The following is a 26,909-nucleotide window of genomic DNA, read 5'->3' as shown; positions in this document are numbered from 1 at the left end:
GCGGACCGAGCCTGCACAGCCTTAGTTGAGCCAGTAAACCCCCTGCCATGCCGCGGTTCTGTTAGTATTTGGCAACTTTATTGCACGCGAGTCCTTACTGCGAACGACAAAGCGGCTTATATTCAGGTGCGGCTTATTTGTGGACAAAGAACGAAATATTTGCCAACACCCAGAGATGCGACTTATACTCAGTGCAGCTTGTATTAGTGAATTTACTGTAATATGTTTTGTCATATTACCTTCCTGATGTAATTATTGAAGATACTTAGGATTCTGCCAAGCTTCACCTTCTGCTTGGAGTTCTAGACTTGTAGCATAGCCTGGACTTGATGATCTTATTCTTTGATTTGATAACCAAACTTGAGCTAATTTCTTTATAAAAGGGGGCTTTCTTGATAACCTGAGTTTTTGCAGGAAAGCAAAATCCAGGCATTGTTTTCAAATAGTTTCCTTGTTTAGAGTTGTCTTAGCTTCTGCACAAGATTTTAATGAAATGTGCAACATATATTGCTGTGAAACTAGCAGGTGGTTACTTGACAGTGTTCTTCCCTCGTCCTTCTGCTGGGCATCTTTGGGTGTAAGGGGAGAATAGTTCCATCGTGAGAGGTCTGAAAACAAGGTCACGAAAGTTCAGATTTTGTTCCAGTACAAATTCTTCTCAGTGTCTTTTCTTTCGTTGTTGAAGCTGTTGTAACCTTAAGACTAAGAAATGTACGTCACACTTCTTAGCTCCATGTGAGAATACTGAAAAAGACAAAAATCAACTCCCAAACTTTCAGGGCTAATTACTTAAGGCACATATGTTAAGATGAAAATTCATCATGAAGAATTCCATTTAGTGATGAATAACTCTTTGCTCTGGTGAATAATTTTAAATTTGGAACTTTATTGTAGAACATTTTTATTGTCAGTGTGCTGGTCTCAGAATTGAATGCAAACGGCTGCTAGAGGATTGTTATATGAAACATGTTTCCAATTAGACACAAAAATAAAAATTATGACTCCATTAAAATCTGTCAAATTGGAGATTACTTGGAATTGTTCATTTTGGGTAAAAAAAAAGGTTTTTTTCTTATGAAATCAGAGTTCAAGGTCTTGTGATTCTACACATCGTGTACAATTCTACACAAAAGTGTAGCATTTTAAAATACATTAAATGTTTGATACATCTTTAATATATTAAAGATATATTGAATGTTTGAAAGTAGGTATGGTGGTAGATGGTTGTAAGAGATTTAAAACCTTGATGTACGTTACATCCTGTTTAACAGTATTTTGTGTTTATTTAGGTTCCTCTAAAGAAGGAGGAGCTGGAGCTGTGGATGAGGATGATTTTATTAAGGCGTTTACAGATGTTCCTACTGTACAGGTAAGATGCTCTGTATATTCATGTTTGTCTTTGGAAATATCTTATGTGTAATAATGTGTTAACCTGCTTCTAAAGTTCACGTAATGTTGCAGTGTTCTAAGCAAGCATCATTACTTTTCCCTCTTTCTGACCCTAGACTATCCATGGAAAGCTCTTTATATTTTTCCAGTAGTTATCAAAAAAGTGCCATCTTTTCTTTATTGTCCTACTAATTATTACCACATTCTCTTTTGGCTGAAATGCCTTACTGCTTTGCACAAATGTTTTCAGGGAGCTGATGAAATTAATTGGATGTTTTAATAAGAAAAAGATTAACATAAGATTTGGAAAGTTTAGGACTGCAATTACAAGGCGTAATCAAGTAATAATAATATAGGCAAATAATTTAAACAGCAATAATTTTGTTTTCAAATTTGTAATTGTAATGTGTGTCTGGTATACATATCCTTAATCTAGCAATCCTTTAAAAAATTAAATCTAGTGCATTATTTTCATACTAATGAACTTCTTGGATTCTGAGTTCTTAATTAAAAGATCAGATTTAATTTCTATTCTTTTAGTGTGGGAATTGCATGTATTGCATACTTTCACAAAGTTGAGTCATTTAATATAATAGCTTATGAAGGCTATTTTGAATAAATTTTCCTTGGGCAGTTGAGGTGTGGAACACAACTAAAGACTCACTAAACCATGGTTCCCAAATGACAGAAGGGTTTTGTAAGACTCCCTTTTCTTGCTATGTACTTTTGTTCATTTTTTGTTTCCCAAACATAGTTGTTTGTTAGATCTGCTTCTGCAGGCAGCAATACTGTCTGCTTTCATGAGTGTGCGCTCAAATCTCCATGATCCTTGTCATGTTATGGAAGTCTTTGTCTAACACTGTTAGAGCTTTATGTACAGTAAATTCACGAATACAAGCCGCACTGAGTATAAGCCGCGTCTCTGGGTGTTGGCAAATATTTCGTTTTTTGTCCATAAATAAACCGCACCTGAATATAAGCCGCTCTGTCGTTCGCAGCGAGGACCTGCGTGCAACAAAGTTGCCAAATACTAACAGAACCGCGGCATGGCAGGGGGTTTACTGGCTCAACTAAGGCTGTGCAGGCTCGGTCCGCTAGGGGCTGCTGACGGGGCCAGGTGGCCCAGCTCGGTGGTGCCACTAGGGGCTGACCACCGCCTCTGGGTTCACTCGCCCCGGCGCTGCTCCCGCCGCGGCGCCGGCCGACACGGAGAGCACGCCTCGCTCCCGCCGCGGCACCGGCCGGGCACGGAGCACCCCCTGCTCCTGCCACGGCGGCGGAGGGCGGGGGCAGAGCCCCCCCTCTCCTCCCCGAGCTGCGGCAATGGCAGCACAAGCTCCCCCCCTCCTCCCCGGGCCGCGGCAATGGCGGCACAGGGTCCCCCCGTCTCTCCCCCGCACTGTGGCAGAGGAGGGAAGAAGAGAGCTCTCCTGCCTCTCTCCCCTCCCCCTGTGCTGCCTGCAGGGAGCCAGGGCAACAGAGTAACACTTTGTAACAATCGCGAAATGCCGGCTTTTACTGGCAGGTGCTCGGCTCGGCGCCCTGGCTGGCACTTCTGAGGTTGTAAATGTCAGAAAATTATTCACATATTAGCCGCCCCCGAGTATTAGCCGCACTTCCGGGTTTCCACCAAAATTTTTGTCAAATTGCTGCAGCTTGTATTCGTGAAATTACTGTATCTTTGCTCTTCAGGCTGTGTTAAGAGTTCTTTGGAGGACGAAAACGTGCAACAAGCTCTTAATAGTTTTTATCCCTGTTATTGAGCAGAGCCATATTCCACAGAACAGAGAACATGATAATTGTAGTTCAGTGCCTTAGTGTTTGCAGTCCAAAGCAGAGTTCTCTAATTACTCAGGCTGGTTGGTAACATTGCAGGAGCAAAAGTGGGGTGACCAAATGACAAGGATCAACATGTTATTTTCTTTCTGGCTGCTGAATGGCCTAGGAAGGTAGGTCATTCTCTACACTGCAAGAGATAGAGGAGAAAGACCTTTGTCTTTACTAATCTCCCTGGAGCTGAGGTGAGGAGACAGAAGAGAAATGTGTGACTTACTCCAAAATTACGTATTTGTTTCATGGATGAGCATACAAGGAAAAAAAGCATTATTTTATTTGTTTCCTTAGGAATATTGACTTCCTGTCCAAGGAGGTCATTATTCCTTCTTCCAACTTCATGCTTCTGGTTGTGGACAATCTCTAATCTTTCAAGAAAAAATACCAAAGCAGATTTCACATTTTGCAACCATGTTAATTACTAAGGAAGTGGAAAATTTCTCTGTTAGACTTGTGAAGAAAGAATGTTTATGACCTGTAGTTTACCAAATTATCCTTAAAGCAAAGGACAGCATGAGGAGAGAGAGTTGTTTGGACATTTCTGGGCCTGTGTCTCTTTTGTCTTCATTACATTTATGGTTTTGAATACTGGCTTCAGTGAAATTAAGAAAGTAAACTGTATGGAAAACCAGATTCCATTCTGGATCAAGATTCAATGCATCTGAATTAATCAAATAAATTGAGGTTACTTATAGTATCTACCCATATGGTGGGTATGTTTTAAGTCATCCTTAAAAGTCTCCAGTGGTAGGTCTGACTTTCTAATCAGCTGTTCATATATATGACTGCTCATTTTGTTTAGGAATGTCATATTGTTTACTTGTACCCAGTTTTTAATGCCCATATTGAAAATACTTTCCATTTGTATAGTTACTATTCTTACTTGTGTTTGAGCTTTTGATTTTTCTGTCTTTGATGTTGCAGTTGCCTTTAATGAGGTGTATGTATGTTGTATGTATAGCAGCGGTTTATGAAGAAGATGGGTGATTTTTAGATGTAGTCTGATGGATCTGTATGCCAAAAAATACTGTAGTGACAGGACTGTGCCTTCATATTCAAGATTACAACCATAATGTTTTTACATCTTAAACCTTTGCTGAAATGAAAGAAAATTCTGTGTTCTGGTTATAAGGATTAACTCCTATTAATAGCTAAATTTTTTTTTAAAACAAGTTCAGTTCCTTTTGTAAAGTCTGATGTGGGAACTTGTGAGGAAAAAATGCATTATGTCATTGGCTGAACATAATCTCATCTTGACCTCCTAGAAGTATAATTAGTTGAGGGCAGGGAAAAAAGAAATTATTAAAATACTGTCTTTTATTCCTGTGAAATTAAAATAGGTATGTATAACCTTGAAAATAGAGTATTTTTCAGTGGAATTATGGTATTCATTTAATGACAAAATAAAATCATACCATTTATTCAATTCTACACTGCAATGCCAATTTGAATATTTTTCAGTCCATTTCTATTTGTGCCAGGTAATTAAAGTTTAATTCATTACCTAGAAATGCTAATAGGGTGGACATTAACCCATTGAACAAGTTGTTTCTGTATTTGTCTGGTGCCCAGCATGTTATAGTCTTGCAGCAGTAAGTATACAGTATGGTCTCTTATCACACAGAGGCTGACAACAAAAAAGTTCTATTTTCAGAATTTGCTTAATGAAACAGCTTGAAAAGTTTTTTGTACCTTGACCAGGACTTCAGACTGAGATTTGAGTATGCATTTAGCGATCCGCAGTTAAATACCATATCATTAAAAGGCATCATCCTGTTCTGTTCTTGTTGCAATGCTGAGTTTCTAGAGAAATTTTTCTGTCTCCACTTGTAGGATGAGCTTTTTGTACATTAAAGCTCTGAACTGAGCAAGAGACAGGTCCAAGTGGGTTATGGTAAAAGGAGATCCTGAGGAAGTTGAATCATGTAATGAATTCTGATGGCATGAAGTGTCACAGTAATGTAAAGCTGCATCTTGAGTTAATCAGTGATTAGTCCCTCACACTTTCAAAGAAAAATAAAAATATTCTTTCATAATGGAATATCTTTTTGATAAAAAAGCTTATTGAGACACCTGTATGGTAATTTCATGAGTATAAGGCGCACCGGAGTATAAAGCACACTTTTGTGTGTCGGCAAATTTCCGAACTTTGTCCATGTATAAGGCGCACCGGCATACAAGGCGCACTTTTTTTTTGCAGCAAGGATCGACTCGCAACACAGTAACGAATTAGTGACAAATCACAGATCGTGGGGTTTACTGGCTCGACCCCGCTCAGGACTGTTGCCAGGGAGCGGCCCTGGCCCTGGCCCCTCTTGGGGCCGGGTGGGCTGGGCTGGGCTCGGGGCTACTGCAAGCTCACACTCCCGGGTTGGCAAATTTCCCGACTTCGTCCATATATAAGGCACTCCAGGGTATAAGGTGCATTTCTGGGTTCATACCAAAACTTTAGTCAAAAGGGTGTGCCTTATACACGTGAAATTACTGTAATTTTTTTTTTTAAGAGTAAAGTACTTACAGAATTAGTGTAAGAATAAACTAGAGTTGTGTAACAACTGCTAATAGGCTACCAGTATACACAAACATATTAAATGGTGATAGAAAACTTCTGTTGGTTTTGTGGGCAGTGGAGTAGGGAATCTGTTACACTTGGACCCGATTTATTTCATTAAATCATTTGTTCATTTTAAGTTAGTTATACAACAGATGTTTAGTGACTTCTAGTGAAGGAAACAGTAATTGTGAGAAATAGCTTTCTAGGTTTATAGATGCAGTCACATCTCCTGTATAGAGCTGCAAAGCTGCTTCCACAGTGTATTCTGGAAGAGCTCGCAAAGCTGTGTGGTAATAAAAATCTCAGTTTTGTTGGTAAAGTATATTCAGAAATAATTTTCCACCTTTTAGTGAAGCTGGTCTGGGTGTACTCATTAATCTGTTTCTGAAAAAGTTCCTACCCTCTTTATTCTGAAAACCCAATATGAAGGTGTTTCAGACCTCTGATGCCTTTCACCTCCTCCATAGTCCAGCATGAAAAATGCACACCTCCATAACCATGTTCTGTTAAGGTTTTGGAAAAAGAATAGATGTCAATATAGTTAAGGTTACGTATCTTATGTAAGTTAAATTACTTTGTTATGCTCAGGAAACTGGAAAACTAGACTGTGTTTGAAATAACCCTTTTAGTAACGTGAAGATGCCTGGGAAATTAAGATATTTTTAAAGAAAATAATAATTCAGCTTAACTGCAGAACAGAAGAAAGACATTGCATTGTTTTAATGGCAAGATCAAAGACGCATATATGCATGGTAGAACAGTGTGTTCAAGAGACAGAGCTGTTAAAAAGTAAGATGTCCTAACCGCTGGCTCTTGTTTACTGTGTGTACTCTTGCACATACAAAAATTTTATCTTGTACTTAAATAATGAGGGAGCATCATGCCTAGCTGTTTAGGTGCTACCTACGTAAGTTATCATGCTGGAGTCCAGCTTTCACTGTAGAAAGCTATGAGTTTCCTTGAAGTCCTGACCCGTATCTGCCAACCCTGTGTCTTGAAGGTGTCTCAGGTGGCGCCAAAACATGTGATTGAAAAAACTGGAAATGTTTAGCTGAAAATACTTTTAAAAACCCCAAAACCCTGACCAGATTAAGTTTCTGTTTAGTAATTTGCTTATATTCTCTTAAATTTGTTCTCAGTCCAGAGGAAAAAAAAAAAAAACCTTTTAATTTTGCATATGCAGTAGAAGCAGAAAAAAGCATCTTTTGACTTATGTTCAGTAAAATAGAAGGGAATTCAGCTTATTTGACAACAATATTTTTTCGTTTTATTATTGGGTTTTTTATTATTTTCTTCTTTAAAAATCTTTTCTTATAAATGGTAGTTTTAAAGTAACATTACATAGAGAAGCTGTGGAAACCTTTTAATTTCATTTTTCAGACAAATTATAAATTTTAGTGTTCTTACAGCTTCTTGGAGAATCACAGCTCCAAAAGAGTTGCAAAAAGTTAAAATGTTGGTTTTCATTAAAAGAGTGAGTATAAAAATGCAACTGAGTTTCAATAGTATTGCAGCAGGTTATCTAAAACCTCTGCTCCTATTGAATTATTTATTTTTAAGTGGAGTTAATGAAGTAGTGGATATGATTAGCTCATCACAAAGGAGAAGAGTGAAATCTTTGTGATGAACTCAAAGGAAAGGAAAATGTTAAAAGGCAAATGTGGCTTCTTCAGCCTTTTTTTTTTTGTCATGAATATTCATTACTGGCTTTTAAAATGCCCATTTATAACTCTAACCCAGATCTCTGGAACTTTGAGAGTAAGATCTGTGGGACTAGAATTGTACACTCTTCTCAAACTGTTTCTCTTCATCACATTACCTGGGATATTAACAATATAAAGTTTCTGGGGTTTTTTATTTTTAATATTTCAGATCTATTCTAGTCGAGAACTTGAAGAAACATTGAACAAAATCAGGGAAATTCTCTCAGATGACAAACATGATTGGGATCAGCGAACTAATGCGGTAAACTTTTTATCTGGTTTCAAACTTGGGTGGGTGTATTTCATAAAGCATGGACAGCCAGATATTTTAAAATGTTTTTTTCCTAAAGTCATTACACTCCAGGTAATGAAAGAAATTTTATTTTAGTTTTTGTACCTTGATTTTTGCTATACTGAGTAAGTTTGAGTATTTTTTAAAGTCTAAAATATATTTTTGGTGACGTTTAAGTGGAAGCTTTTCTAAAAGCTGTCATATATGTTTAAGTTTGGTGTTTATGGGAATACGTATTCTACAGGTTAACTGCTTGCCTCTGTACCTCATGTGTGGCTATGAAAAGTTCCACCTACAGGGTTAACATGTTCGTGTGTATGTAGCATTTATATTTTTAATCAGTTTTGTAGCATCTTAGTTTTTATAAACAGGCATGTGAATAGAATTGTGTTCATGTATTTGTATTCTCAGATTTCTTCTTTTAAGCTCTAGAGCTTAATATAAATTTTGTACAGATTTTTTAAATTACTGCCATGTATTCTGAAAATTTTGCTTTAAAGACATGCTTATATGTATTTTTGGACAGTGAAGCTGTTCATTTTTTAAATTTTTAAATTCATAGTGGCAGTGTCGTAACCCAAATGCATTCATTTTTTTAGCTGAAGAAGGTTCGGTCCTTGCTTGTTGCTGGAGCTGCACAGTACGATGGGTTTTTCCAGCATTTACGGCTGTTGGATGGTGCTTTCAAGCTGTCAGCCAAGGATCTCAGATCCCAGGTTGTTAGAGAAGCCTGCATTACTGTAGCGTAAGTACAGTTTGTGTGCCTTTGTGTACCTTGCAGGGTGTTAATGTGGGGCTGGCTTAGAGGTGCTTTATCAGTGTTCCAGGAGAGATTCTGTTGTTGACGTGCTGTACGCTAGACCGATAAAGAGTCAAGCCAGGGTCGGAAGCTGCAGAGTAAAAGAAATGCCTAAAGGAATTTGTTGTCTTAGGGGACACATGTAGTTGATATTCCTGCAACAAACTGTATGAGAATAACCAAGTTACCATCATTGCAAAGTCATCATTAGTGCAGTTTAATACAAGCGGCTATGAATAATATTGGGGACTTAGGATCACATGCCTGGGTGACAGGCACAGCACTTTGCTGAGACTGTTTGTGAAAACAACACAAATAGCGCTATAGTGGTTTGAGCAAAGAACATTTTGATGAGGTAATACCTCTCATGGAATCATGGAATAGGTTTGGGTTGGAAGGGGCCTTAAAGATCATCTAGTTCCAACCCACCTGGCAATGCAGGGACGCCTTACACAGGACCATGTTGCTCAAAGCCCCAACCAGCCTAGCCTTGAACACTTCCATGGCTGTCTCTCTGGGCAAGACTGTGATAATTTTAGAAACCATGGCTAAACTGATGTGAAATCTTCACCATTAGCATCTTGTGGACTACTTTAAATTGAGGGGCAGAGGAGAAAACCAGAATAGTCTTTCCCATTTCCATGTTTTCCATAACTTTTTTTTATCCCCTGGAAAGACATTAATGTAATTCCTGTTTTTCAGTAGTCACCTGAAACAGGAACACCACAGAGTTCACAGTTTGCTATTCTGGTCTCCTGTTTGAACAGACTGAGGGGAAATGTTGAAGCATACAGCTACCTTCCCAAGCAAATTGCGACTTTGAGAAAATAACTTTTCCTAACATGAAGTCAGGAGCAGTGTAAATATACTCTGCAAATGTTGTCATCCAGGCCTAACAACCTGGAATTTTCCTTGATCCCTAAAATTTTGATATATTTGATGTATCATTTGCTGCTGGCTACAAATTCTTCTTATGTAGTCTTTCTGCACAAAAAAGAAGGATTTGTTTTCACCAAGTAAAGTTAAATTACTCTGCGTGGCATGTGTATTTATATTTGTTAAAACTGAAATAGTACAGTAATTTCGCGACTATAAGGCGCACCCTTTTGACTAAAATTGTGGTTGAAACCCGGAAGTGCACCTTATAATCTGGTGCGCCTTATATATGGACAAAGTTGGGAAATTTGCCAACATGGAAGTGCAAGCTGCGAGCCAAGCCGCGAGGTAGGACGGTGCCACAGGAGCACCAAGCCGCGAGGCGGGGCGGGAGCGGGTGGCCGCAGGAGCCCCGAGCTGCGGCAGCCCCGAGCCAACCTGGAAACGCGAACCATGGCTACCCCGAGCCACGGCCACCCCCAGCCATGGTGCAAACTGCGCCTCGCCTGCCGTGCCAGTCAGCATTAGGGGTGGGCAGGAATGCCGGGGCCCGCGCACAGGGAGGGCACTTGGTACTGCGTTTAAAGGCTACACCAATCTGTGAAAAATGTTTGCAAATTGAGCACCTGGCAGTAAATCACACGATTCCATTACTAATTCGTTACTTTGTTGTGCGTGGCGCAGATCCTCGCTGCGAAAAAAAAAGTGCTCCTTATAGTCCGGTGCACCTTATATGTGGACAAAGTTTGGAAGTTTGCCGACACCCGGAAGTCTGCCTTATTATCCAGTGCGCGTTATAGTCGTGAAATTACTGTAACCTTTAAACAGACAAGGGAGTCAAATTTTATGGTTGGCCGATTGTAGTGAGTTTAGTAGTTCTGCCTGCATTCAAAAGAAAAGAAACCTCAATAATTTATTGAAAATTTTAGATTATACATCTCAAAGTGTGTTAAAAAGCAAAAACACAGTTATGCTTTATGTGGACATGAAAATTTAGGCTTTCCAGTTGTAGCATTTGTTTTTCATGATGAAATAAAGTTATTCATGTTTCAGTTCTTAGCGTGCCTGGAAATTGAGAATTTTTTTTTTTAAGATTAATCTTTAAAATCCACAATGAAGTTTTTTATTTTAAGACTAAGAAATAATTTATGTTTTCTCTTAACAGCCACCTTTCAACTGTTCTGGGAAACAAGTTTGATCATGGAGCTGAAGCAATTGTGCCTACTCTTTTTAACCTGGTTCCCAATAGCGCCAAAGTGATGGCAACCTCTGGGTGCGCTGCCATCAGGTTCATTATTCGGGTAGGTATTCCTCTCTCACTTTGCCTGCTAGAAATTTTCAGATAGTGGCTCTTGGCAGAGATAAAAACTGTTCTGAAATGCAGGTTTTTAAATAATTCTTAAACAGAGGAGTAATGTTTCTCATGGGTGGACAAATATTATATATCATTGTAACCAATTGGCAGTATTGTCATAGCAAAGATGGAAGAATATGTATGAAAAGCATGTCTGTTTTCATTGTTTTGGATTTTTTTTGTAATGTGTCAATTGAAAAAAGACCAAGTGTGTTTCAAAGTATAACTGCTTTTAACTGCCTTTTTGAAAAACAAAATTAAGCTAGTAGTTAAGAAACTTGTGAGAATTCGCATGGTGCAAAAAACAAAATAAAGGTATTTCTTTCTGCATACATTCCCTCCCCAAAAGAATTGGAACCATGGAGTTAATGATAAAATGTTGAAGAGGCTACGCACACCTGGATGAGTTCAGAAAGCACAACTTCATGAAAGAAAAATCCAATGGAGACTTGAACTTTTTAATTCAAGAACTTTCTAAACTGAGTCCTTAAAGCTATAGCATATGGAACAGAGAAGTGCTCTATCTTAGCTGTTTTCTATAGAATGTTCTTTGAGCATCTTCTACTGACTGGTGTCTCAAGCAAGATATTTAGAATTTTGGGACTTGTATTGGTATTTTTGTGTTTCACATGAAGTGGGAGATATCCTATAGCTTCTTACATTAGAAGTTGCGGTTTTCTTAATGCCAAGCACTTACTGCACTTACTGTGATCTCATCCTTGGGTTTAATTTTGTAAGTCGTTGGAAAACCTAAGAGGTTTCATCACTTACACCTTTTCTTGCCATCTTCAGTATGATTTGGAATGTGTACTTTGTCTGTCTGTGCCACTGCAAATGTGCTCTGAGACCTCTGTATGCATGACCTTTGCATCTGCACTTGGTCTAAGACAGAATACCTTGGCATTTTTTCCCCAGACTCTTATACTGCACTGCGAGATGGCACAAACTTGAGAGTGAGGAAATGAGTACACCTATACAGCGTAGTTAAAATTATAAGAGAACAGTACTGTTTGCAGTAGTGTAAGACAAGATCAGGCATGTAAGAAACTATAAACATTAACCAATTATATTAAATTGGCTTTATTGGTTCAATTCATTTGAAGACAAGCTTACTTATCAGCTATAGTTGCCCTGATTTTGTTTAAATTTCTGTTCTGCCTAACTGTGATTTAACATAGTGGATTTGAACCATAAAACCAAGAAAATCCTATCCACAGTGTTCAAATATCCAACCAATAAATGGCATATGTGAGGTGTTTTGGCAGAAAATTTATATTTCAGAAATAAATATCAATAAGAAGTGCAGCCCCATGCCCCTTTGGACTTTTGTCCTTTGGACTAAATGAGTGTTGGTCAGGGGGTCTTGGATCAACTGAATATTTAGTACCCAAGGTACTGCAGTTTTTGGAGTCAGTGTTTTACTCGTCAACTCCCACCAGAATCCAGTGACAACCAGTTCAGTTCCTCGAGGCTGTATTATACCAGTGATCTTGAAGACCTTAAACTCATCTTTGTGCCTTCATTGGATTTCATATTTCTTCTCCAGGAAGCTCTTACACTGCAGTCTGATTTCTCTTTCTTGACACTTACTATGTCAGGAAGACAATTAAAAAAAAGGTGGTGGGGCAAGGACAGAATCATGGAGAGATGGCATGGTGGCAGAAATCTTTTTCAGAAGGAGGTGGGATTCAGGTTTGTCAACTGATCTTCAAGGTGGTTTGTGAGGAAGCACAAATCGTTGCATCCTCAAAGGAGTAGCAGATGAAATGTGCCACCTTAAAAACTGAATGAAAGCAACCCTGAGGTTTTGATTCCTCTGCAAAATGCTTTCTAGAAGTTACAACATTGATAGCACCGAAGACTTTGAATGTACAGGTTTCTCCATCTGTAAAAAACTTCATTTTTACTCCCAATTTGCCCGTTGTCCCTTTTTGGAAGTCATATGCCTCTTTTCAACTTGCAATCTATGCAAAATACAAACAAACCCCCTAAAACTGTATTTAAAAGTGTATCAGAACAAACAAATGTAACTGTTAGGCTCTTCTAGAATTTTTGATTAATTCCTTCCTAATTCTAAAATTGGCAGTACTCTGTGAGCTGATGATTAGCTCTACTTTTTTTGTGATTGGTATGTTTATATCCTGTAGCTGTAGTGATGCACGAGAGTAATAATTCTTCAGTACTGTACTTCTTAAGATCTTGGATTTTTTAAAATTAACCTACTGTTTCACACTGTATTTGGGACTGTTTATTGTAGGTATTTAATCAAGAAAGGACTAAAGAAATTAACTGAAAATAGATTTGTTTGAACCACATTACTCTTACTTGGAATTACAATGGTAATGGTTTATGTCTACAATTAGTTAAGAAAAGTTGAAGTAAGGCAGCTTTAATTCTGAATTCTGTAATGCATTTGGATTTAATGTAGTTTAATAGTTTTCTTCTCCCATCAGGTATTTCCATATATGTATAAGCTTGCTTATATGTCAGTGCTTTTATGACTTTGTTGACATACTTTGCATTTAAGGAAATTTGATCCTTGTGGCATTAATCATACTGATCATTGTAAGAATGCCCATATTTTCATATTTATTGATTCACTTTTTGCTCTAAAACCCTGACTTTCAAGGCAGCAATGTCTATGGCTTTTTTTCCTGTGGCAAAACTAAAATAACATCAGTTTTCAACTCCTTTGAGGATACAGCTACATTTGAACTTCTTGTATTACTTTTGACAGCAAGGTATTGCATATCATGATGTGGTTGTTGATGGCACTGGAAGTGGTTTTTGCTTGACCTTTTGGAAGAAAATAGCTTTAATCAATTGGCATGCTGCAGTGGTCTTTCATTTAATAGTATTCTATGATTTTGTTTTGGTAAGCATTTTAAATTATTGCGGTTTTTATAAGGTTGTTAATTCTCTTTGAATTAATTAGTACAGGAATGCTTTTCTCATTAACTGCTTTGTCCTTTTTTTGTCAGCATACTCATGTGCCACGACTCATACCTTTAATAACAAGCAACTGTACTTCAAAATCAGTTGCAGTTAGAAGGTGAGTACATTATAAATGAAAATTATTAAAGCTGTTGTTTTTTAAAATATAATTATCATATGTTGAAAATTAAGACATTAAAAGATTTGTGGCCATAAACTCTGAACACACAAAACTGTTACCTGGTAAACTGCAAACTACAAACATTAACTTCAGCTTTGGTACAATGGCAGCTATGTTAGGACATGGAGCATTGTGTTCAACAGCTCAACTACATCTCCAGCATGTTGCTTTCTCAAGAACATGATGCTTGAACACTTGAATTGGCTCTTGAGAAAATTGGTTTTTGACAGTGTTGTTTTCTGCACTGAATCACACAAAAGCAGTTAATGCTGTTTCTGGACCAACTCTAGTCCTGAAAGTGATGCCACTGTGTGTACATAGGAAACACTTGAGCATCTGAATTACTTTCTTTGAGTCTAAGATGCTTTTGCATCCAAAGCAAGTATTACCTCAACCCAGATTGTACTAACCTGCCACAGCTTCTGGTTTGACTGCAAAACAATTCACAGGGCTTCAGTGCCTCCACATGCTGTGGCTTTACCGAGGAACTGTAAGTGGCTTTGGTTCTGCAGTTCACAATCCAGTTAGTATCAGGAAAGGCATTGTCTCCATACTGCTTTCATTCTTTTGTAAAGACACCAAAACACTAGATTAGCTGTAATAGCAAAAAGTATTTCAGGGTTTCTTGCCATGGCTTGTTGGTGTCCAGAGGATGTGGACAGAATCAAAACTAAATTTATCCCTCCAGAACAGGTCCAAAATGCTGAATAACCAGAAAAAGTGATAGTTTCAGACTGTCAAGTTCACTACGTGTTTGAAAATTGTTATCTACATCTCCCTAATCTGTGTCAGTTTGATTTTTCGTCAGGATCTAGCTTCAGACGTAGTTTAAAATATTGCCTTTTGCTAATGGTGGTCTGCTAAATTATCAAGATTCTCAAATTAATAATGAATACAGTTATGTATCTTCATTAATATAGTGCCAGAAAATCTTTCATAGTGCTTTCTATATGCAGAACCCTCTGCTAATGGTCTCATGTTTTCCTTTACGCTAATACTCAGTCGTGACAGATGGATGGAAATAGTGTTTAGGACAGAAGTATACTGCCATAGGAATATGCTATTGTGTCTTTAATATTTTTTTTTATATTAGGAATTTGTACTCTGTAAAATTTTTTCAGTTTCATTACTTTATGTCTGTTATTTTGTGACTGATAAAGTTAACATTGGGTATGTGTAGTAACATGACTTGAACAGCGCATTGTTAATTGAACCACATCTATTATTTTGTAGTTTAAGATTAGTTGACCTGCATGTTTGCTTAATATACAGAATATTTTAACTTTCCAATAAGGTAACCTTATTTGACAGATAAATGTGCTTTTATTTCATTTATTTTCCTCAGGGGAAAGAGTAAAGTTAGTGGTTATTCCACAAGCATGTTCGAGAAATTAGTATTTAATAATGACTTCTGTATTTTTAGGCGCTCCTTTGAATTTTTAGACCTGTTATTACAAGAGTGGCAAACACATTCACTGGAAAGGTATGGGCCAGTATACTTTTTACCCTAAAATAAACTACAAATGTAATTTAAGATAGAAATATTGTTGTTGAATCCTAATTGGATTGTTCAGTGTTGGCCAGCTTTTCTGGCATAGGCAGTCTTTTTAGCACAGTAGGTCACGCAGCTCATTTCAGGCTCATTCAAGGAGAGCTCTGGTCCAGCCTTGCCTTCCTGTGGCCTCATCTTGCCCTCTGCCTCTCCTATCCTGCGTGTGAGCAATGCATACACATGTAAGCATCTGTCTTTTCTCCTGGAAGGAGGAAATTGTGTGTTTGCTATGAAAGAGGGCAGGTGGGCTTACGTGGCGAAATTTTTTGTGGTAATGAGTAAGGGCACACTGTAACTTTTCCAGGTAGATGGAAAAACAGTACAGTAATTTCACAATTATAAGCCGCACCACTTTGACTAAAATTTTGCTCCCACTCCGGAAATGCGGCTTACACTCAGGAGTGGCTAATATATGAAAAAAGTTTGGAAATTTCCAACTCCGGAAGTTCCAACCAGGGTGCCAAGCCGAGCACCTACCAGTAAAACCCGGGATTGTGCGATTGTTACAAATTGGTTACTCTGTTGCACCGCTGGTGGAGGCAGACTCTGTCCCCGCCTGCCACTGCGGGTGCCGGCGGGCTCCATCCCCGCCTGCCACCACAGGGCAGCCCCGAGAGGGCCGAGCCTGCATGGCCCAAGCCGAGCCAGTAAACCCCGAGATCACGCAATTCTGTTACTACTTGGCAACTTTGTTGTACACGGGTGCTCGCTGCGAACAGCAGAGCGGCTTATAATCAAGTGCGGCTTATGTATGGACAAAGAACGAAATGTTGCTGACACCTGGAGATGCGGCTTATAATCAGTGCGGTTTGTAATCGTGAAATTACTGTACATGCATGAGTTTTGCAGGATCGTCACTATAAACACACGGTAAGAGCAAAGAGACTAAAGGACATCCAGAAAAGGCTATGAAGAATTCATCCAGCTCCACAGTCACATTTCTGTCCCCCAGGGTGGTCCTGAGAAAGGGAGTGATGGGGAAATCACTTCATTTATGCCGAAGTGTCTAAAAAACACCCACAAAACCCACCACCTCTCCCCCACCTCCCAAATAACAAACTTCCGACCCAAAACTTACCTCAAGTTAAAACTTGCTTATATTCTTAAGTTTGTGTTCTGATGGGTACTTTGCTGTTTGTTGAACTTGTATTTATATTTAGAGCTTGTATGCCAAAAGCTTTCAGAGCTGAAAGAAAACGTATTCTTAATTTTTCCCCATTTCTTACTATTAATATAACAATGGAAATAATTTTTCCATTTCAAGAGGGCAGATGTCTTAAAAAATATATTTTTAAAAATACAACTTTTTAAGTGTGGTATGTGGACATATGTCAGAAAAGTAGATTAAAATCCTTTTAGATTTAAGGAATAAGCTGACCTAAACCTTTACAGAAGGTACAGTTATGTCACTGGTGTGCTTAAGTGTTTGTTTACTGCCTGTTTTGGAAAAAAAAAAGCATTGCGGCTGTTTTTACTTGGTGAAATGTTAATTTAAGTGTGAAGTCTAAGTTCTGCTTAGAATTTGAAGTAGCAGAATAGCATGAAGAATGTCTTTCTTCTAGGCATGCAGCTGTTTTGGTTGAAACAATCAAGAAGGGCATTCATGATGCTGATGCAGAAGCAAGAGTGGAGGCAAGAAAGTGAGTTTTGATTAATTTTGGTCTAAAAAATTGCATGTGCTTACATGAGTGATAGAAGGCTCTAATTCAAGGTGAGATGCTATCTATGGCTGAAAAGGAGGACGCAAGTTTGTTTGAAAACTGACATTTCTGTCCTGAATTGCTACCTAGTTTGTTTTGCAAAAGACATTCTCAAAGCTGAGTCAGTCAATTCAGTTGTGCAGCATTTGATGGGTCCACTGAAAGAACAGTGAGTTGATATTGCTGCATGGTCATTCTCCTGCCCTTAATTAAGTCTTCAAACAACTGCAGCGCTTTGATTAGTGAGAAGGCCAGGAAACGATTCCTTTTGCTTCCCCGCGCAACTGGTAAGTGAATGTGAGACATTCAGAGGATATATTTATTTTGAAAAGATTAATTCAGTCAATGTAGCTGTTTTTTTTTACAACTTGATGAGAATTGTTGTGTGCTTTACATACTCTCAGTTCCTTTCACTCTCATCCATGGTTCATTCTGTAATCTTTACTTCCTGACTCCACCCTTTAAAGAAAATACTGAGCATTTACGTGTGGTTATTCTTTCTTGCAGGGCGTATCTGGGTCTTAGAAATCACTTTCCTAATGAAGCTGAGACTCTGTACAATTCTCTGGAGCCACCTTATCAAAGAAGCCTTCAGACCTACTTGAAGAATTCTGGCAGTATAGCATCTCTCCCTCAGTCAGACAGGTCATCCTCTAGCTCACAGGAAAGCCTCAAGTAAGGGTCACTTTACTGCTTGTGAGCTAAGAAACAAATGCAGTTTCTCAAAAGCAAATTATCCAGATTCCTGTTTAATACAGAAAAGCTACCATTTTATTTTGTGACATCTAATTTTATTAATAAAAATTTCTTCTATGATGTTTTGTTATACTACAGTGTTACCCCAGCAAGGTGAAAAGTACAGGCAGTCTTTACTGGATTTTGGCATGCTGTATTCATGCATTAATTCCTTGACAGTGCTTTAAACCCAAAAATATCTCTAAGGTTCATATTGGTGTCCAGCATTCTGATGCACTGAATAGGTCTAGAAAAGCTATAATGATGTTATTCTTTTTTTGTCTCTTTTCACTGGCAAGCCTGAAAAAGGAACATCAACAATGAGATTCATTGGAGATTGGTTTGGGTTTTTTTTTTCCCCCCTCTCTTCACCGTAGTGAATATGTATTAACAGTATTTTGCAACTCTACGAGTTAATACTGGGTGGGTCTGTGCTGCAATCAGTGATGTATTAAAATGCATAGACAGTCTTAAGCTGAATAAATTAAAGTTTTCTTCGGTACAAATAGCAAAAGAAATCTACTGGCTTTTTAGCAGATATGTGAAGTAGTAGTATGTGGTGATTTTTACCTTTAAATCCTAGAAAGCTTCCTCAAAATATTTCAACCTTTTAATATTTCAAATCTTCATTACCAAAACCAGAGAGCATGTCTGCTCACTTTCAAATTGAAAGCAAAGACTGCTTCTCACATATTGGAAGTCGCTTTTTTGGGGTTTTTCTTTTTTTTGGCTAATGCCTGAAATACCAGAGGTTTACCTTATCTTTCCTGTGGTACTTGTAATTCTAAAAAATGTTTTAAAAAATAATTGTCTGTGATGCAAGCAATCGCCAGTACTTATTTTTCCACAAATGTTTATTCAAAGATTAAATACTTTTTTAAAAAATTAATCTGTGTTCCCCATCTGAAAACAAAAGTTCTGTTAATGAGTTACTAGTAATATACTGTTAAAAAACTAAATTGCAGGGAAATTAGAATCTTAAAATACTCCTAAATCTTGAAATGTTTTTTCCCGTGTTGCAAGATGTGTATGTGCTACAGTACAGAAAGTGAAGGGTAAATTATGAAATGAACAGAAGAGGTGATGATATTGGAAATTAATGGAATTTAATTGATTTATTACTAACTTTGCATTCAGATGGATATTTTTACTCTATTACCCAAAATTTTATTTCTGGCTTTTAGTATAGATGCTGAATTCCCCCTGTATAGGCTAAATTAGGAAATATGGGTATGATTTTATTCAAAGTCTGATCATCTCTGATTTTTGACCTTCTGAACTTACATCTCATACAGATCATTAATTCAAAATTGTTTTAGAGAAGATGGAGGAATGAGAGAGAAGTATGGTGACTTCTGCCTACCTGGGTGAAACTTCTTATTTAAAATGTCAATCGCAATACATTGTGGCAGTTGTCTGGGACTTCTGTTTGGAGCGAGTTGTAAGGTCAAGATGCACCCAGGAGCTCTGCCTCAGCCTCCTCACCTTAGCTGAGGCAATGTACCTTCAAAACACTAGTTACTCATATCAGAAAAGCAAGTTTATTCAGAATAAGCTGCAAACTCATGAGGATTTAGGTAATAGTGTCGACTTCTACAGTACTGCTGAGCACCTGAGCTAATAACTGGGGTAAATACACAGTATGAGGCATCTCTTTTCTCTCCTGCTTTTAGGTTTAAAATTAGAGGAATTACTTTACTAAAGCTGAGACACTGAGTCGGCTTGTAATTTGACTATTGATCAAATACTCAGCTATTTCATCAAATACAAACTTTCCCTGTCAGATATTCAGTCAATGAATATGCTATTCATTTTCTTCTACCAGTCTATTTCTTTTCTCTGGTCTCTCCAGCTGCCAAAGGATGGCCTCACAATTAAACTTGATGAGACTGAAAGATAGTGCTTCAGTAACTACAGTAATTTCACAATTATAAGCCACACCATTTTGACTAAAATTGTGGTTCGAACCTGGAAGTGTGGCTTATAATCAGGTGCAGCTTATATATGGACAAAGAACAAAACGTTGTTGTTTTCGTTTGGAGGACAGGTGTCTGCTGAGAGAGGCAGGAGCTTCTCTTCCAAATGGAGAATGTAAACCCCCCCCCCTCCAAATTATTATAATTTTGAAATCAAGGGGCTTTCAGGCAAATATATGGGAATTAGGAATAACAGTTCTTTTCTAGGGAAATTAAAAAAGAAATACATTACTACAAAGAAACAAACTCCAAACCCTGACAAAGTCAGAGTACAACCTGACACCCCATCAGGCAGGGTGTTGGTAGCAGTCTGATTAAATGGTGGTTGCAGTCCTCTTGGAGTGACAGATGTAATTCAGTTGAAGCAGTGCTCCTGTAGAAGGTGCAGTTTCCCTCCGGAGGTCCAATGGTGATGTGGAGAAATCCCGTTTTCCTCTGGATTCCAGTGGAGAAAGGGGCTACCTTAGTGTCCCAAAACCTCTGTTTTTATCTTGGTAAGAAATGTTGGGCTCTTCCCCCCTGGCTGGAGCAACTTCCAGTGGGATGAAGTAATTTTATTACAGACAGTGGGACTCAATGGGCCATTAGCAGAAAATGACTCGCTGGAGCAAGGATGGGTTGTGAAAAGATAAAGAACTTGCCCCGCCTGGTTTCAATGGATGGCCCATTAGCAAAATATCTCCCACAGAGATAAGGATCACTGCCCCCACCCTCAAGAGATGATGGTAGAATAGATACCTTTTATCACACTCTGTATTGTAACCCAAAACAGTTGCTGGCACCCGGACGTGTGACTTATAATCAGGTGCGGCTTATATATGGACAAAGAACGAAAAGTTGGTGACACCCGGAAGTGTGGTTTATAATCCTGAAATTACTGTACTCATTCTTGCAGTGAGAAGGAAATTAAGACAAAACAAAAAGGAAAAGACATGGCCTTTTTATCTTTTTATAAGTTTGTGGGAACCTCTACATTCCAACAGGGGAAATAGAGGTGGAAGCATCAACATTTCCTTTTTTAATATATAACCTAATTCTTGAGACAGCTAGGACTGGAGGAGGCTTATGAGTTGGACACCTCTTTTTCTTGTTACTGCAGACACTACTTCACTTAATGTCTTTCACAAATAAATCTTTATGGGTAGCTCTCACTGTTCTTATTTGACAGCTGATGAGATCAACCCTGTGGTTAAAACCTCATACTGACTACCTTAAATGTTTCTGTGACTAAGTCTGGAATGTCTGAACTTTGCTAGCAAAGTGTGCCGGTTGGTAGCTGAAGGGTTAGTGCTTTGTGATAAAGATCTCATTTTATAAAATATAAAGGATAAGATAATTCTGGTTTTATCATCATTCTCTATTTAAAGTATTTTTCTATAAAATGTGCTGAGAAGGTTGAAGGGGAGAAAAGAACAGAAATTTTGTTTTTTCTCTCTTATTTTTGGCTGATACATTAGACTTACTGAATTTTTAAACTTTTTTTTCAGTCGTCCTCTATCATCTAAATGGTCTGCAGCCGGCCCAACAAGTCTTGCAGGCAGAGGTAAGGTGCTTGTAATGTAGTGCAGTGCATAGTTATTGTTCTTCAGATTCTTTGAATTAAAAGTTGTAAATCCAGTTTGAAATTTGACTCGATCAACATTTACCCTCTTTCCAAGATAAATAATGGCATGTGTCACTACAAACTATACCTGGAGCTAAGATTGCCTCACACTCGCTTCACGTTTTATGTAGTTTCGGTTGTTTCAAGTGTAAGACATATTTCAGTATTAACTGATCATCTGTCCTGGAGTTTTGTCATGGAACAGTCACTCTCAAAGAAACAAAACATTATTCTTTGGTTTATTCATGATTATTCATTATTATTTGGTCTATTCATTTGTAAATTAAAGACTCACTTTCTCTTTCATCTGTTCTCATGTAGCTATTGCTCTTTCTAAATAAATAAATAAAGACCATCAGCTAAACTACATATTTGTAATTCAAAGAGTTTAATTATGTGTTTAGTTTTTGAAATTTAATAACTTCAATGTATTTTCGCATAATGTCTTAGTAACACTTTGAGAGTAAATCATTGAGCTGCTTTTTACAAATGGATTGCAATTAAGAGTGGATATTGAAACTGATAAGGGAGACAAGTTTAGAAGACCTAAAACAATGGTTAAAATTGAGTGAATAGTTAAAATTCTGTAAGTAATAGGAAGTGAATACGAAAATACCAAAGATTAGACCCTAAAGCATTTCAGAGTATACATTCAGTTCCCCCATCTGTGGGTTTACCTTAGTTGAAGTGTGGGAATATTTTCTTCCCTCAGTATCTCAAGGAAGAATGTGAATTTTCTTACATTTGTGAATCATTCAATAATGTAATAAATCACACAAAGGTTCAGAATTACATCATTTGTGCTAGGGTGGGAACAGACAGTTTGCATTGAGTAATGTTACAAATTCATGCTGAATGAAGATAAATACTACTATAAAACAAACTGTCCTTTATATGCAGTTCATGGCAAGACCAGATCTAGTTTGCTTTTTAATCTCAGTAATTCTTGGTCTAATACTACAGTAATTTCACAAATACAAGCCACTCGGACTATAAGCCGCATCACCGGGTGGTGGCAAACATTTTGTTCTTTGTCCATAAATTAGCCGCACCTGAGTATAAGCTGCTCTGTCGTTCGCAGCGAGGACCCGCGTGCAACAAAGTTGCCAAATAGTAACAGAATCGCGGCATGGCGGGGTTTACTGGCTCAGCTCGGATTGTGAAGGCTCAGCCCGCTTGGGGCTGCTGACGGGGCCGGTGGCCCAGCCCTGGCGCTGCTGCTCGGCGGGGCCACTCGGGGCAGCCGCCGACTCTGGGCTCGCTCGCCCTGGCCCGACACTGCCCCGTGGTGGCAGGCAGGGACGGAGCACCCCCACCTCCTCCCTGAGCCGCGGCGATGGCGGCACGGGGCCCCCGCCTTACCCCCGAGCCATGGCGATGGCGGCACGGGCCCCCTGCCTCCTCCCCGAGCCGCGGCAATGGTGGCACGGGACCCCCGCTGCCTCCTCGAGCCGCAGCAATGGCGGCACGGGGCCCCCGCCTTCCCCCCGGGCCGCGGCGGTAGCAGCGCGGGGCCCCCCCATCTCTCCCCTGGGCTGCGGCAGAGGAGGGAAGGAGGGAGCTCTCCCGCCTCTCTCCCCGCCCCCTGTGCTGCCTGCAGGGAGCCAGGCTCCACCTGCAACGCAACAGAGTAGCAATTTGTAACAATTGCAAAATGCTGGCTTTTACTGGCAGATGCTCGGCTCGGCACCTTGGCTGGCACTTCTGAGGTTGTAAATGTCAGAAAATTATTCACATATTAGCCGCTCCTGAGTATAAGCCGCATTTCCGGTGTGGGAGCAAAATTTTAGTCAAAATGGTGCGGCTTGTATTCGTGAAATTACTGTAATTTAAGCTTTTTTACATAGATTTTGTGCTTTCTTTCAAGTATGCTGTGGCATTAGAACATGTTAACCTTTTAAATATATTTCATTCAATATCAACTCCTTTCTATTTTTTTCCCCCTTTTCTGGTAGTGTCAGGCAGCACCAAGGGCATCCCAAACCTGGGTACCCTGCAGAGGTCTCGCAGTGACATCGATGTGAACGCTGCCACAGGTGCAAAGGCCCGCCATGCTGCTGGACAGACAGCTGGAGCTGGGCGCCTGTCAGCAACTGGGCTGCCCCCGGGGTCCTATGCCTCCCTAGGTAAGGGAAACACCTCTGCATTGCTCTGGGAGGTTCTTGTGATTTTCTTTATCAAAAAGTTACAGTGCCATGCTCCTTTATTTGAAAAGCAGTCCTTGTTAGTACCACTGGAGTGTCGCAAAAGTGCATGTGTTCTGAAGTAAGTTGCAAACTTTCATAGATGCTGTATTTTTCTTGTGCTGGAAGAATGCCAATGCAAAGTGTATGTCCATACTATGCTCTTTGAATGTCTTAATCTAGAATTAATATTAAGTGTTGGAAGGAGTGGTACCTTCACTAAACAGCTTGTGGTGATCATGGCTTTCTTTGTTTGTAAAAGTAACAGAGAAATGAGTGTGAGAGCTCTTGATTTTCCATTTTTCTCAGCTCTTCAGGTTTTTTACAAGAGTAAAGAGACACCCTGACAGTTAGAGGTGGCTTCTTCACGGAACAGTGAAGTGTTTTACACAATAACTTACTACATTGAGTTAATAATTTCTTCCTAAGGGCATTGATAGAACTATGTGTATGCTTTACCTAGCTGACAGTCTCCATTGATATTTGCTGTTAGACATAGGAAGTGCTACAAGTGGTAAGAGTGCAGAAATGTATATGATAGTGGTGGTGGTGGTGTAGGTGCTGGAACATCCACTAAGTATCAGTGGTAAAGGCCTCTGAACTGTTCTTATTCTAAATGTTTAGCTTATCTGTGCTGTAGGGATTACAGTGAGGGAAGAGAGGTTCAGTGTTCACAAAACTGTTTTTTTCTTCTCAGCTTCTGTGCTAGCTAGATCACTAAGGAGAGACATTTTCTAATTTTAGTATGGCCACAGATGATCACAAGAGACAAAGAAACTATATAGTTCTTCTGATTTCCATTGTGTTTGGGTAGATGTTAGTATACATGTAGGCTGTGGTTTGTGAAGGTTTTGGTTGTACTTTTTATAATCAAAACTTAAAAGCTATCTAAAATTAACTGACTCTTTTTGTCATCAGGGCCTGCTTGAAATGCTGTGAGCAGCATTGATTTTAGTGTTAATTTAAAATTGAGCAATATCAACTTCAAAGGAACACTTGGAATAGCAGTTTTGGATGTGAGCTCCCTCTGGTGACCATAGAGGAGGCAGCAGAACCTGCTGGCTTCCAGGTGGACACCCCTGTGGGGCTGCTTTGTGGGGGGATACACTGGTGGTTCCCCAGGGAAATTGTGTATGCCCCATCCCTGTGTTCAGTGCCAGGCTGGAGCAAGCTTGGAGCACACCACTCCAGTGGAAGGTGTTCCTGCCCACAGTAAGAGGGTTGGAACTTGATGATCTTTAAGGTCCCTTTCAACTTAAATCATTCTATAATTCTGGAACTTTCAGTTCTTCCTAACTTAATGCCTAAAAGCCTGGGATTGGGATGATTGTTTTCTAAGTTGGAAGTATTGTCTGGTTGTTTTGACGTGCAGTAAAACATTTTGAACCTCAAAGTTAGCATTCAGAGAAGTAAAGGTGGCGCAGAGCATAGTGACAGAGGGAAAAGTCAGATGGATAACAAAGAGATAGATCCTACTCGGTTAATATCTTTTCATGCTTCTCAAATGGACTATAGTATCTTAAGACTTTTACAGAAAATTAGCTGTCGATTGGAGTATTGGTTTGCTTTTAGAGCATTTTGAGCAATATCTGATTCATGCCAAGAATTTTATAAGCAAGGGTTGAGAAGGGCACAGAGGTTTCCTGTGAAGTAGACACTGGTGGATTTATGCAGGAAAATAGCAGAAATAGCTTATTCTCTTAGTAATTTATTGATTGGACAAGTGAGGATGGGGAAGAGAAATAATAAGCACTAAGTCCAGGTCCTATTTGTTTGAAGGATTTGAGTTGCTGGAAAGCTTTACCTTTGTAGCAGATGGCGTCATGTGGGAAGAACAGTATGATGGTCATTTGAAGTGACGAAATAATTTAGTACTGGCAAAGTACAGTAGAAGTCAAATCCTAGTGCAGACAGTGAAAGGGCAGTAGTAGTCAAGGAGACCAAGGTTTGTTTGCAGTCACATAAAAGCAGTACTGCTTCACTGATCTTGACTCAATCTCCTAACAGGTTTTTGACTGTGGTAAGGTGATTTGAATGATGCATACCATGTAGACAGTGTTATTGTTGTTTGTTGTGGATTAGCTTCAAACTATTGTTTACTCCTGGTTTTCAGAAGGTAACCTTAAAATGAATGGAGTGCAAATCCAAACAAGTGCCATGTTTCAGAAAATGGGCTAATTTGTGAAGTTATTTCCTCTTCATTTTAAGGGATTTATTTATAGTAGCCCAAGTATGGAAAGTTAAATGACAGAACTATCAAGCTAATGCTGATCATGGTCCAAAAAGGCCTAGGCAATGTTACTTTATTTCTGTAATGCTTTCCACTTCCTTTAGGTGTTGCAGTCAGTACCAAAATAAATGACATTGAATTTATTTTCAGCCTAGCTTGCAGAGAAACGTCCACCTTTGGCTTACACAGCTACCAAATTTAAAGCCTCAGAAGGCCAGAAGCTTATAAGCATATAATAATTGTGTTCACCCATCTTTTCCCTTTTCATTATTAATAGAAGAACTCTTGCTTATTTATGATATATTAAAAGACTATTCTAGAAGCAGAACGATATTCTCTAGCTATTTTAAATGTTTACTATCTCTGATATCCTTAAGTATTAATGTCCTTATTGAGGAGGCTTGAGCTGTAATTATATGTCTTGTGCTAAATATTCTGATTTTGATTGTTACTGTAAGAGTATTTATGTGCTACCTTCCATCTGAACTGGTAAATATTTACTGCTTTTAAACCAGAATGAAGCTTTCTCTCATTTTTCCTCTGTCTTAATTGTGCTATTTTTTCCCTGTTGTCCCTTACCCCAGGTTGGGCTTCATGCTGAGAAGCAAATTTCGTAAGAAGTATAAATATGTGGTTCAGTAATGATATAAATATGTACCGATACTTCAGTTTACACCAAGAATGAAACCATTTGTAAATGTTTTACTGTAAGGATTTTCTCAAATCTGGGAAGTACAGAATCAGTATCCCTGTGCTGGGTACTTGTACCCTGTTTTGTAATTTTGTATCTTTCACTGAGCAAAACCAACTTTGCTTAAGGTAGCTTATACATGCATTAATTAGATAAACATGTCTGCTGTATTTAATATTAATGTATTTTCCTCAATTAATGTTTTATGGCTCTGCTGTGAACACCTTTATTCTAACACACTAAGTTTTCTGTATTTCTTTGCCTGCTTTTTCAACAAAGAGGATACTTCTGACAAGATGGATGGTAAGAAATTATTTCGTCTAT

General features: G+C 38.7%; 1 protein-coding gene across 35 annotated transcripts in view; it reads left to right on the top strand.

Moving 5' to 3' along the window:
• The window catches only part of CLASP2 (cytoplasmic linker associated protein 2), a 184,312-nt gene that overhangs the window by 96,068 nt on the left and 61,335 nt on the right, over positions 1-26,909 (top strand). For 28 of the 35 annotated variants that reach the window (XM_033057648.2, XM_033057565.2, XM_033057731.2 and 25 more), the window contains 11 exons: positions 1,290-1,369; positions 7,649-7,741; positions 8,371-8,516; positions 10,612-10,747; positions 13,782-13,852; positions 15,339-15,398; positions 17,030-17,107; positions 17,675-17,842; positions 21,366-21,421; positions 23,437-23,607; positions 26,865-26,888. In XM_033057648.2, coding sequence (XP_032913539.1) covers positions 1,290-1,369; positions 7,649-7,741; positions 8,371-8,516; positions 10,612-10,747; positions 13,782-13,852; positions 15,339-15,398; positions 17,030-17,107; positions 17,675-17,842; positions 21,366-21,421; positions 23,437-23,607; positions 26,865-26,888 — 1,083 coding nt within the window. The remainder of the gene's footprint in view (positions 1-1,289; positions 1,370-7,648; positions 7,742-8,370; positions 8,517-10,611; positions 10,748-13,781; positions 13,853-15,338; positions 15,399-17,029; positions 17,108-17,674; positions 17,843-21,365; positions 21,422-23,436; positions 23,608-26,864; positions 26,889-26,909) is intronic. The other 7 variants (XM_033057754.2, XM_033057745.2, XM_033057675.2 and 4 more) reach the window with 1 other exon arrangement.

The sequence above is a fragment of the Catharus ustulatus genome, chromosome 1 (assembly GCF_009819885.2).
Source record: "Catharus ustulatus isolate bCatUst1 chromosome 1, bCatUst1.pri.v2, whole genome shotgun sequence".
In the NCBI taxonomy this organism is placed as follows: Eukaryota; Metazoa; Chordata; class Aves; order Passeriformes; family Turdidae; genus Catharus; species Catharus ustulatus.
This window is presented reverse-complemented; position numbering and strand designations above follow the sequence as displayed.